General features: G+C 39.3%; 1 protein-coding gene across 3 annotated transcripts; it reads left to right on the forward strand.

The window, feature by feature from the left end:
- Positions 1 to 449: 449 nt before the first annotated feature.
- On the forward strand, positions 450 to 12651 carry LOC110162714 (uncharacterized). Of its 3 annotated transcripts, XR_008631695.1 has the most exons (8): positions 450 to 569; positions 2467 to 2778; positions 3131 to 3382; positions 5418 to 5483; positions 8323 to 8412; positions 9875 to 9900; positions 10384 to 10721; positions 12013 to 12651. XR_008631695.1 is itself a non-coding variant. In XM_055149814.1 (7 exons), exons 1-7 carry the CDS (start codon positions 512 to 514, stop codon positions 10408 to 10410), a joined length of 831 nt encoding a protein of 276 aa, XP_055005789.1. In that variant the 5' UTR covers positions 450 to 511; the 3' UTR covers positions 10411 to 11122. The 3 variants fall into 3 exon arrangements, 2 of the variants coding, with proteins under 2 accessions (XP_055005789.1, XP_055005788.1); XM_055149814.1 differs by lacking the exon at positions 12013 to 12651 and having other exon boundaries at positions 10384 to 11122; XM_055149813.1 differs by lacking the exons at positions 10384 to 10721; positions 12013 to 12651 and having other exon boundaries at positions 9875 to 10167.
- Positions 12652 to 13008: the final 357 nt, after the last annotated feature.

Below are 13008 nucleotides of genomic sequence, written 5' to 3' on the forward strand. Positions count from 1 at the left end.
CTGAGGGAGCTGTGGAGGAGGAAGGTGGTGTCACGCATGCGCAACATTTGAAAAAGAACTGTCGCTGTATTTCTCTTCCCTTAAAAAATCCTCTATACAACCTTTAAAGACAGGGGTATTTTAATTCTATGGGGTATTAACTGCGAACACAGAACATGTTTAGATCGCCATGTTACCTTTTATTGTTTTTAAAAATGCTATATTCACCTAAAACAATGTGCTTTAGTTTCTCCTATTAGAGTCTCCTCTCTTTATTGCTCCCCACATTAAGCATCTCCCCCTTCAGAGCACAACTACAAGAACACAACCAGCATTTACTCAGTTACTCAAACTAAAACCTCTTCAATGTTATAACATGAAAATCGGTTTTGTATAATAGCACCTCTTCAGACAGTTTTTCACCGTTGGAAGTGTCAAACCAAGCTGGGCGTGGAACAACTATAAAAGGAGGAAGAGACTCGACTTCTACAAAACGCAGGAAATCAAGAAACCGGAGTAAACTAAACTAAAAATGGTTCATCCAAAATATTCTTGTTTTTTGGTTTCAATCTTTCTGAGTCAGTTTGAAGGTAAGATTTTGTGATCCAACTGATTTTTTTCTATAGTTTTAATTGAAATGTGTGTAACAGGAGATGTATTTTAATTTATTATTATTTTTATTTTATTTTAATGCATATTTGATTAAACTAATAACCAGCATGCAAAGGTGGAACGTAACCAGGTGGAACTTAAGTATGCATTTTAAGTATTCGTACTTCACTTAATTAATACTTTTACTTTTACTTTATTACATTTGAGAGCAGGTATCTGTACATTTCTGAACTGGACCTGCTGAAAAAGCTGAGTTTATTTTTAATAGAAAACAAAAATGTAGAAATAACAACTAGGAAAAAAAAAAAAAAGATTGATTCAACTGGATTTACTCACTTTTAATTAAGTATTTTTTCGCTTTGGTATCTGTACTTTTACTTAAGTAACACAACTGAGTGCTTCTTCCACCACTACTAAAAATAAAAACTTCTGTATGATCATTCTTCAAAAGCAAATCTTGTTTATCCATCCATCCATCCATTTTCGTCCGCTTATCCGGGGCCGGGTCGCGGGGGCAGCAGCCTAAGCAGGGACTCCCAGACTTCCTTCACCCCAGACACGTCCCCGAGGAGCTGGAGGACTTTGTTTTTTGTCTCCAAAACCAAAATGAAAAAACAGATAACGATTTGTTTTTTCAGTTTTCAATTTTGTGTTTAAATGAATAATTGAAAAAAAAAAAAAAGGATAACGGACGTTTCTCGTTTCCGTGACTTAAACTGTGAAACTTTTTTTTGCCGGACTTTTGTGACACATACAGAATGAACCAGGACTAAACCATTTTCAGTCCTGGTCTGGTCCCAGTCTCAGTCCTGGTCTCAGTTCTGGTCTGGTCCTGGTCTGGTCTCGGACTCAGTCCTGGTCTGGTCCCGGTCTCAATCACAGTCTAGTCCTGGTCTGGTCCCGGTCTCAGTCCTGGTCTCAGTCCCTGTCTCATTCATGGTCTGGTCCTGATCTGGTCCTGGTCTGGTCCTGGTCTCGGTCCTGGTCTGGTCCCAGTCTCAATCACGATCTGGTCCTGGTCTGGTCCTGGTCTCAGTCCTGGTCTTGTCCTGGTCTCAGTCCTGGTCTGGTCCCGGTCTCAGTCCTGGTCTGGTCTCAGTCCTGGTCCTGGTCTCAGACTGATCTGGTCCTGGTTTAGTCCGTATGCGGCGCAAAAGTCTGAAAGTCTGAAAAAACAAATCATTATCCGTTTTTTCATTTTTGGTTTTGGAGACAAATAATGAAGAAAACTGTTGTTTTTTCGTTTTCTTATTTTTGTTTTTATTTTGAAAAACAAATGAACCCATGATACACAGATATAAAAGTTACACCTGTGGAATATTATGACCAAAGGAACAACATTTTCAAGCATGCGTGCTTATCGTATTTGCCATTTTCAACATAATCACATTAAATTACTTCATAAATAATATTTTTCTTCCTCCAAAATTCAACTCAACTGTGCACAAATATGTATTCTATAAATTACATGTAGTTTTAGAAATAAGTTGGCTTTCAATGTCTTTATACAGAGTTCCTACAGGATTCTTCAAGTCTTTTTAAGGCCTTTTTAAGACTACTTATATAAAAACTTAATACCTATTTCATGGCCTATTTCAAAAGCAAAATTCTTGAATTTGTGTTAATTTGTTTCTCAAAGGAATATATGTAGTAGAGAGAATCTTCCCCATAACCCCAGCATGAAATGTGCCGCCCTGTAATGTAAAAGCAACTTTAAAAAACCCCAAAAAAGCATTAATCAAACTTTGTGTTCTGCTGAGATTGTCTTTGATTTTACATGCTTTTGCTGAGCTTGTCTGGTCAAATTATGATAAAATGTATAAGCAGTTACGACAAATTCAAATATATGTTTTATTTATTTATTTATTTGTTTAGGAGTGGGAGCACAGACATATCATTTCTCCAGAGCTGGGGAAAATGCCACTCTGCCCTGTCAGACGGGACTGAATTATGGTCCAGAATGCTCTAGAGTCCACTGGATTTACAACTCTGAAGACGACTCACAGTCTGTAGACAAAGTATGGCAAGGACGTGTCCTGCACGGTCCAGGCTCCTCCAGAGTGAGTTTGGGCCCAAACTGTTCTCTGATCATTGACAACATCACTGACCAGGACAAAGGGAAATACACCTGCAGTCTGTGGGCCTCTGATGAGAGGAACACAACATTTATCCTGGGAGTCCTCAGAGGTAAGTCACATCTCTGTAAAACAGGGATACTCATTGTGCAGCTCTTTAATTGGTGGCTCTCAAGCTTATACCACAAATAGTAACACAGCCAATATATTTTTTCAAATGTGGTAGATAAATATATAGTGAATATTGCAACACAACATTGCCAAAAAAAAAAAAAAAAAAATCTGATTTCCCAAAAAAATCCAAATTGAGCATTAAGCCCTGCAGTCTGAAGGTAGCCTTAGTGGAAGAGTGGACAAATAAAAAATAATTCACGCATTTTACTTTTGGATATTTCATGTCCCTATCTGAGACAGGAACATGTGTATATTCATATTTACCATTTGCGAAACTATTTCTCTTTCAGTATCTGAAGTTCCTCCAGGTCCAAACCACAACGCTTCAGTCTTGACAGTCATGTGCTCCATATCCAGATACTACAAAAAGTGTCGACTTGGGAGTATCCTCTGGTCGTATCATGGAGGGAACATAAGAGCCAACATCAAACAAATAAACTGTGTGTCCTTCCTCACAGTGAAGCGTGGAGACAACAGAACCTTCACCTGTCAGTATCTCAGTTCAAAGAATAAAGTCTTTATCTCAACTGACTACACACCAGGTGAGACGCACGCTGAGCCTCCAATACGTGAAGCAACGTATTTAAAGCCCCACTCTGTAACTTAGCCAAACATTGAAATATTGTTCCTTTGGCTATAATATTCTAACCTGATTCATCAGCTGGTTTCAATTCATGAAAACCGTCTGACCTCGCAGCATTAGGATTTGTTCGCTTGACGGAAGGCAAGTACTTTTTTATTTAACCAATCACAGCAAATTTGGTCGTGACGTATGTAATGCGCCAAATCCAGTATGAAGAAGGGCAATAACGTCTTTCCCCTTGATAAAATTCACCAAACATTCTCTTTGTTTTGGCTTTAAATCCTCGATCTCGGGAATCGTTGCCAACACAGAATGTCTGTCTTCGTCTACATCCATCTCGACACTTTGTTTACTGTTGTGCTGTACCATAAAAGGAACCAGACAGATGCTTGAGTTTGACGTTATGGCTTCACAGCTCTTCGCTGATTGGCCGGTGTGCGGTCTACAACTTCCGGGGTTCTTGCAAACCGTCTAGTGTATTCCGATTCCTTTTTTTTACAAATGTATTTATAATTTGTCAAGTTTGAGGGATTGGATACCCAGCACATCCACAACAAGACAGACTTAACTAAATATAAAATTAACACACATACAAAAAAAAATAAAAATAAAAATAAAGGAAAAAAAAGGGGGCTGGGGATTGGGAAGGGTGTGTGTAGTACAGAGTTTCTCAATGCAGTGTTTGCATGTGTGTATTTACATTTTTAAGGCTGTCAAATCAAATTTACATTTATATATTTTCTATTCTCTTCACATAGCTTTCGTTTGTTGGTTTTTGGCAACCCCAAAATGCATTACATTATACAAGCATTTAAATATACATATTTTAACATTGTCCAGCAATATGATGTTGTTATTTTACTGTGATTTGTCCAAATGGGGTTTTGCCACAGTCCATAGGTCAACAGTGTGTTTGTTTTTTGTGTCCAACAACTGAGCAGCTGCTCCATAGAAATTAAATCCAAAAAGTCTTTCTACCAATTGTCTATGTTGAAGCACTTATGTTTACGTTCCTTCCAGTTCATCATAATAATACGTTTAGCTGATAAAAAAAAACAGTGATAATATGTGGTCCAATTGTTGGGATGACAAATCTTGAGTTCTTATTCCAAACAGGCACAGCAACAAGCATGGAGAGATCAGCACATCAAACATACAAGACGTATTCTGATTCCTGATCTACGTAGTCGCTGGAGAGAAATGGAAATTCTCTCAATTCACTCACTCAATTTCAATATAATGTCAATACACTAGACGGTTCGCAAAAACCCTGGAAGTGCGAATTCGGGCATCAGCCAATCAGGGAAGAGCTATACATTCTGTGTTGGCAAAGATTCCCAAGATCGAGGATTTAAAGCCGGAACAAAGAGAATGTTTGGTGAATTTTATCAAGGGGAAAGACGTTATTTTCCTTCTTCCTACGGGAAAAGGTTAATATACCAGTTAGTCCCCGTTAGCGGTGCATTACATACGTCACAACCGAATAGCAACGATTGGTTAAATGAAAAAAAAGTACCCGCCTACCTTCGAGCGAACGAATCCTAACACTGCGAGGTCAGGCGGTTTCTACGAAGTGAAACCGGCTGATGAAACGTATTTATCTCCATGAAGAAAGTTCCGGCATGGCTTTAACTTTCTATTACCATGAAATCCTGCAGGTGAAGTTACACAGTGCTGCTTTAAGCGTCTTTAAGCACTATATAAGCCTAATGTATTATTATTATTATTATTATTAATGGTACCACTTCTCAACCCAAAATGCTGGACTCTTGAAAAGTTCTTTAATGTAATATAAACAACAAACAGAAGTAAAACCAAACACAAAAATTCTAAATGGTAATGTACAAGATGTCATGACCATAGACTGTTTATAAAAATGGGCATAGTTAAGCTGTGGATTCTAGCCTTTGTCTCTTGTCCATATTTCAAAGTAAGACCCTCAGCCTCAGCAGTATCCAGCAAACATGACGATAAACTGACCCTGTGTTTTTCAGATCAACCGTCCACTGAATGGACCACACCAGCTCCCAGAAAAAACTGCGACCCATCAGAACCAACAGGTACTCACACTGTTTTAGTAATGAGAAAACCTAAAGCAGTGTTTCCCAAACTTTTTTTCTGGGGACCCATATTTTAAAAGTCACAAACCTTTGCGACTCAACTCAATAGACATTATTTGTAAATCACAAAATAAAGATATGGATTTGACCATTACTGAGCATTAATGAGGAGATTTTATTGTTGACTGAGTGATCATGTCTCTGAGCAATTAGTATTACTCGAGTTTTAAACAGTGAAAAACAGTAATTGAACTAGCAATAAAAGGATCCATAAGTAATAATAATAACTAGAAAAGCACTCAGAGAGCGCAGACCTCCGCCAAGGACTACCCCCATTTTTTATATAAATTGCAATAAAATCAGTCTTCTGGATCAGATCCGGATCAGCCTTTGGAATATGAAAGAGGATCCCATTGTCCATCCCTGAGTCAAATTTCATGGGGTTTGGTCAATAATTAACCGAGATATTGAGAAACAAAATTTTTGGCCCCATTTACCACAATGTTAACTAAAATTTCAAAGTGATCCAGAATCCAGGATTTCTTCCGGATCACCCCCAAAATGAAATCAGTTCTTCCTTTTCACATTTCCAACAAATCCTGAAAATGTAATCAAAATCGGTCCATAACTTTTTGAGTTATGTTGCTAACAGACAAACAAACAAACAAACAAACAGATAAACGCCGGCAAAAACATAACCTCCTTGGCGTTGGTAATAAATTTTATTTATATTGCACTTTACATAAAATAATCTCAAAGTGCTACAGGTAAAAACAGTGAATAAAAGTGCATCAGCAAACAGTGGATCAAGCTAAAACTATTGCAGGAACCAATAAGATAAAAAAAAAAAAAAATACAATTAACAAAAGGCTTTAGTAAAAAGATACGTTTTAAGATTTCATTTTAAAAACAGAAGTAGAGTGTGGGGCTCTCAAGTGGTCGGGGAGAGCATTCCAGAGCCTTGGAGCTGCAGCTGAAAAGGCCCGATCAGCCATGGTGCAGAGTTTGGTTCTGGGGAGTTGGAGAGTGTGAGTGGATGCAGAGCGGAGGGAGCGTGAGGGGGTCTGGGGAGTGAGGAGTTCCTTAAGGTGCTGGGGGCAGTGACCGTGGATGCACTGATGAGTGAGGAGGGAGACCTCGTACTCAATCCGGAGTGGGATAGGGAACCAGTGAAGGGATTTCAGGATGGGGGTGATGTGGTCAAATGTTCGCAGCCTCATCAGGATCCTGGCAGCGCAGTTCTGGATGTATTGCAATCTCTGGATGCTCCTGCCAGGTATCCCGATGAGTGCGTTACAGTAGTCCAGCCTGGAGGAGATAAAGGCGTGGATGAGCTTCTCTGCATCGCCTATTTGGACATTAAGTGTAGCCCATTTCTTTTTCTTTTCGACATTCAGTTGAGCAATATTGGAACAAAATAGTCAATAAAATAATTACAAAAGATTAGAAATTATACAAAACATGTCTAAAAATTTCAACCTACTTGCAAATCGTGACAAGGAGACCCCAAAAAATCTCTTGTGACCCACCTGAGGGTCGTGACACAGTCTTTGGAAAACAGTGACTGTAGGAGCCATTCGTCTGTTTTCTATTGGTTTCCTCACGTGACTAATGTGCACGCGCTTTAACTCTGTGCACTACACTGCGGTGTCTGGGGGTGGCACGGTGGGTGTGGTGTGGCCTATATATGAACGCGCTCACCTGTTGAGTGTAAGGCCTTGGATCATGGCGGCGGGGTGAGCACGGGGAGCAACTTTCTGTTGACCGTATTTTAACAGGAAAGATTTGCATATAGAAGAATTCGGTGCTTGGCTACGGACGGCAGCAGCTTTAAAGTAAGTGCTCTAACGCGTATGCCTACCATTACAAACAAGTACCGTGTATATGTGCATTTGTTCCAAGTTACGCGTCCACAGTGTTTAACCCCGTGTCTTAGCCCGACGCGGCGTGTGGGATAAGCTTTGGGCTACATACGCCGCAATAGTGACGATAAAGTGCACTGTGTAAAGGCGAGAGCACCGTGGCACAGCATTTGGCGCGTGTCATTGAAGCACCTCGGAGTGCGTTGGCCTTAACTTTTCTGATGAAAAGTCTCAGTGTTACTGCTTTACCTGTAATGTTCCAGAGTATCATCACACTGTCTTTCATTTATTCCATTATAGCTGTTTTTGTTGCTCATAAAAACATTTTTACTGTGAGCAGGGTTGCCATTCAAAAGATCTGAACTTAGCTTGCTCTTCTCCATGGAGATAGACAAGTTTAAAAGCATCCTGTGAAACATTACAGGCAAATATACTGATCAAAAAAGGAAAGGAACACTTTGAAAACACATCAGCTCTCCATGTGAAAAAAATATGCTGGATATCTATACAAATATGCACAGGGCAATGTCTTAGGAACAAAATGGAAATAACCCTGAAAATCAAAGTGAAATAATGATGTGACAGGCTGGTCAATTTTGCCAAAATATAATTTCTGCAACCCAAAATGCTCCTCAGTATCTTGTGTGGTCCCCGCGTGCTTGTGCTTGTGTGCATGTTTGACAAAGTTGTGGCGAGCGCCTAATGAGACAGCGGACGGAGTCTTGTGGGATGTTTCTGTAAATGCTGCAGTGAGCCTCGTCATTTTGGTCTTAAAATGTTTATAATCCGCTCTACATGATCCTGGTGTTTTTATTTTGCTATTTTGTCCGTAAACCAATTCCTATTCCTAATATGGACCTGGCTCCAAATTGGCAAGCCTCAGTGAGCTTCATTTGACTGGAGCTGAATGTTATTGGTGACGTCACACTCCCTTAGTCCACTTCTTTCTACAGTCTGTGGTTCATTTGTGTTTTCAGGCTGGAGCTGGTTCCTGGTGCTGAAGGCTCTGGGCTGGTCGACACTGATCTCCACCACTCTGATCATCTCCATCTGCACCAGAGACAAGAGTAAGATACTTCTACTACTACTACTACTACTACTACTACTACTGTTGCTACTTCTGCTAATATTACTGCTATTACTACTACTACTACTACTACTACTGCTATTACTACTTCTGCTACTGCTACTGCTACTACTGCTACAATACTGCTACTGTTGCTGCTACTACTACTACTACTACTACTACTACTACTACTTACTGCTATTACTACTACTACTACTACTACTACTGCTATTACTACTTCTGCTACTGCTACTGCTACTACTATTGCAACTACAACTACTGCTACTGTTGCTGCTACTACTACTACTGCTAGTACTACTACTGCTATTACTACTACTACTGTTGCTACTTCTACTAATATTACTGCTATTACTACTATTACTACTGCTGCTGCTGCTACTACTACTGCTACTACTAATATTACTGCTACTACTACTATTACTACTGCTGCTACTACTACTACTACTACTACTACTTACTACTGCTGCTACTGCTTACTACTACTACTGTTGCTACTTCTACTAATATTACTGCTATTACTACTATTACTACTGCTGCTACTACTACTACTACTACTTACTACTACTACTGCTATTACTACTACTACTATTGCTACTTCTACTAATATTACTGCTATTACTACTATTACTACTGCTGCTTACTACTACTACTACTACTACTACTACTACTACTACTACTACTGCTATTACTACTACTACTATTGCTACTTCTACTAATATTACTGCTATTACTACTTCTGCTGCTGCTACTGCTACTACTACTGCAACTACAACTACTACTACTGCTGCTACTACTACTACTACTACTACTCTACTACTACTACTACTACTACTACTACTACTACTACTGCTGCTATTACTACTGCTGCTACTACTACCTCGACTACTACTACTACTAATAATAATATTACTGCTATTACTACTACTACTACCACTACTAATATTACTTTTATTTTTACTACTACTACTAATACTACTGCTATTATTACTGTTACTACTAATACTACTGCTTTTACTACTGTTAGTACTGATACTGCTGCTACTACCACTGCTACTACTACTACTACTGCAACTACCACTAATATTACAGTTATTACTACTGCTGCTACTACTACTACTGCCAGTGCTACTATTAATAATACTACTATCACTGCTTCTGCTGCTGCTACTACTGCTATTATTACTGTTATTATTACTGCTATTACTACTGCTGCTACCACCACTACTACTTCTACTACTATTGATAATACTACTACTAGTACTACAACCACCACTATTGCTGCTGCTGCTACTACTACTATTACTGCTGTTACTGCTGCTGCTACTACTAAAACTACTACTACGAGTGCTGGCATTACTTCTGCTGCTGTTATTACTACTACTTCAACAATTTCTCGATAATTTCATTCCATTGCTAATATGTAAACTACTTTATCTTCACAGAAGAAACAAAGTCCTGTAGAGGATGTGTGAGTTTACACTTTTATTATTTATTTAAAGTGAATCATTATTTTTTACTTCTGACCACAAACATCTGCATAAATGTCAGATAAATAGCAGAAAGGGAACTGAAGCTGAAGTGATTGTACCAGCTCAGTGTTACTACATCAAAGGGCAAAAGCTGCAGGATTATGAAACCACATTAAGCAAGGCTGCACTGTTTCCTTTTGGAGACATTTGTAATTACACTTGAGGACCATCTCCACACAATTAAAGCTACAAGTTGTCTCTGGAAAAGACACTGCAGTTCGATGATAACAAACAGGGAGAGAGAACACTAGAGGACCTAGGACTGAACCTTGGGGTGCTCCAGCTGTTAGTGGGACAGTGGGGGGACTCAACATTGAAAATCTCAGTCAAATAAGATTAAGGCTGTAGACTGTGACTCACTGTTTCTAATACTGCAAGTACTATGATGAATATATAAATAAAATGTCTGTTTTTCCCCTCAGGTTCCTGGTAATGATTATGAAAATTAAACAAGACCAGCCCAGTGATTCTGTGTGACAAACCCATAGTCTGTATATAGAAGTGGACTAAGGGTGCACTCCCCTAGGACTTTAGAACTGTGCTGTGCTCATGTAGTAGAGCTAGAAGTATAGCTATTGCTTTAGCTGAGAAAATAAGTCCAGCTGCAGAAATATCTATTAAATCTATAGTAATACTGATATACGTCCTTTTGTGATGTGCACTCCTCCGTGAGTTTACGGAGATAATAACAGTGGAGGAGTGAGGACAGTCGGAGATGAGGCTGCAAAACTTCTGTCACCATCCACAGTCCTTTTGGAAGGTGAGCACGGATCCACTGTGTGTTTTGGAGCGGAGTTTATTCACTGTTTTTCTAGTATGAGTAATATCAGTGCACACACAGGGATTGTATATTAACTTGTGCGTTTACTTGAGCAACTGTGCCGTGATTTGGCCCACCTCCTCCAACCAGACCAAAATCCTAACCGTGCCGTGCTTGGTTTGATTCACACTGGCGCTCACAGTGGAGAAAAGTACCTCGCTTTAGGGGTGATCCTTGTTTGGGCATGGTTCTAAAATCCTAGTGTGAGTGCAAACCAACCCTAAGTGAATTTGGTTTGGTTCAAGCCAACTGAAGCCAGTCAAGGCTAGCAGTAATACATGCATCCCAAATTTTGGACTTCCGGTCATCGCGCAATGCATACAGGTAAGGATCCTCCGAAAAAGTGAGCATCAAACCACCATGTTTGATTTCCCAGTGGGATGCGTCTATTGTCAAGGTCGATCTTTTCAAGTCTTTTGAACCATATCGCTTTTGTTTCTGGTTCTGATATTGTCATATTTTAGTTGTTGGTGCTCCACATACAAAATGTTCGCTGCAAACTCGGGATGATTTCTTTGGCAGTTACCATTTTCGCCTTCACCTTTCACTATTTTTCAGTTCCGTTGGGAAGGGAAACAGTCTGAACAGAGGTTTGCAGTCACACACATCTGATTCCCTTTTGCAGTTATGGAGTTCACAAACTTCCGAAGCTCATTTCTCGAGCTGTTTTCCGCTGTTAGGATCCAACAACCACACAACTACGATGTCCGAACCCCGTAACTTAAATATGACAATATCAGAACCAGAAACACAAGCGATATGGTTCAAAAGACTAGAAAAGATAGATAGTCAATAGATGCATCCCACTGGGAAATCAAACATGGCAATTTGATGCTCACTTTGTCGGAGGATCCTTCCCAGCATGCATTGCGCGATGACCTGGAGTCTGAAATTCGGGATGCGTGATGTGTAGGGGCGAATTTGGAGCACATTTCCATATTTGTAATTCCAACTGTGAGTATCATAACAACCAAAGAGCCAATCAGGAGCAAGTGTTGTGATGATTGTGCTCTAGGCTCAACTCTGTACATAGTAAGTATGTAATGTAGCCAGTCCATTACTTGGGCCTAGGGCTAGTTAAAAGGTAAAATGAGGAACTGAAACAAAGTTTTAGAAATGTTTATTGAAAATGTATGTGCAGATTGAAGTTACCTGTAAAAGAAAAGGGAAAAAGTAAAAGTGCATTTAAATTGAAGTAATTGTACTTACCCTCTGGTGTGGTTTGCCTCAGGTGCTCCGGCCAAAAGAGTCCCCGGGGAGCCAGAGCACCTTAAGAAGGTTCCGGGGCAGCCAACCATGTTTGGAGGAGGGGAGCACAATTTTTTAACTGGTTCTATTGAGTATTTTAGGGCATTGAACACTGCTAATTTAAATAAAGATATATATATTTTTGTAATGTATGTAATTGGATGTTGTTTGGGCACTGTTGGATAGTTAGTTTTTAGATATTAAATGTACAAATTATTGGTGCTTACCTGATCGTTAAAGTGGGCTCACCCAATTAGTACAGGGCCTTTAAAAGAAGCCAGCCTCACCTTGTTTAGGGAGAGAGGTGCTGTGTGAGCGCAGGTAACTGCTATGCCTGTTTTAACCTTTTTGGAATTTTTGTAAATAGTTTTTGTTGTGTCTTTAATAAATGCACTGGGATCTGCACTGTAAACTGGCTCAACTTGACTCTGTTCCTCCTAAAACCGCTAAGGTTGCCACCAGGCTATTACAAAGTAGTTCATTGTGTCTGTAAAATGCACCTTGCCAATGTATTTTATTATGTTTAATTTACAATCTTTGCCATTTGATTTGCAATGTTTATATATTTTTGTGTTGTTGTTTTTTTATATTGAACTGTTAATAAAGTTTCTAGGGCACAGTGTGATGTATCCACTATTATAATTATACAATATGTACTTTTTTTTCCCCACTGAACAAATAAAAAGGAACATTTTATTCTCTACTTGCTTCCAGTCGCGCTGTGGTTTAAGCAGTGGCAGAGTAAAGTAAGATCTAAGCCCAGGATTAGCCCGAAGCACTTAAACTTTATTAAAAACACTAATATGAGGAAGATGATTCTGGTCTGTGTTTGTTTGTTTAGTTGTACTTCTGGGGAAATCGACATGGGGACGTTTTGCAGAAGTGAATGGTGAAACTTTCTTTAAGCAATAATGACTCACATCTTGTGTGTTGCAGTGTTTGCTATTTTAAATGTGTTTGGACCTGGAGGAAAAAGCTA

Source organism: Boleophthalmus pectinirostris, unplaced genomic scaffold, assembly GCF_026225935.1.
Source record: "Boleophthalmus pectinirostris isolate CB_2022bp ecotype Guang Dong unplaced genomic scaffold, ASM2622593v1 HiC_scaffold_13, whole genome shotgun sequence".
In the NCBI taxonomy this organism is placed as follows: Eukaryota; Metazoa; Chordata; class Actinopteri; order Gobiiformes; family Gobiidae; genus Boleophthalmus; species Boleophthalmus pectinirostris.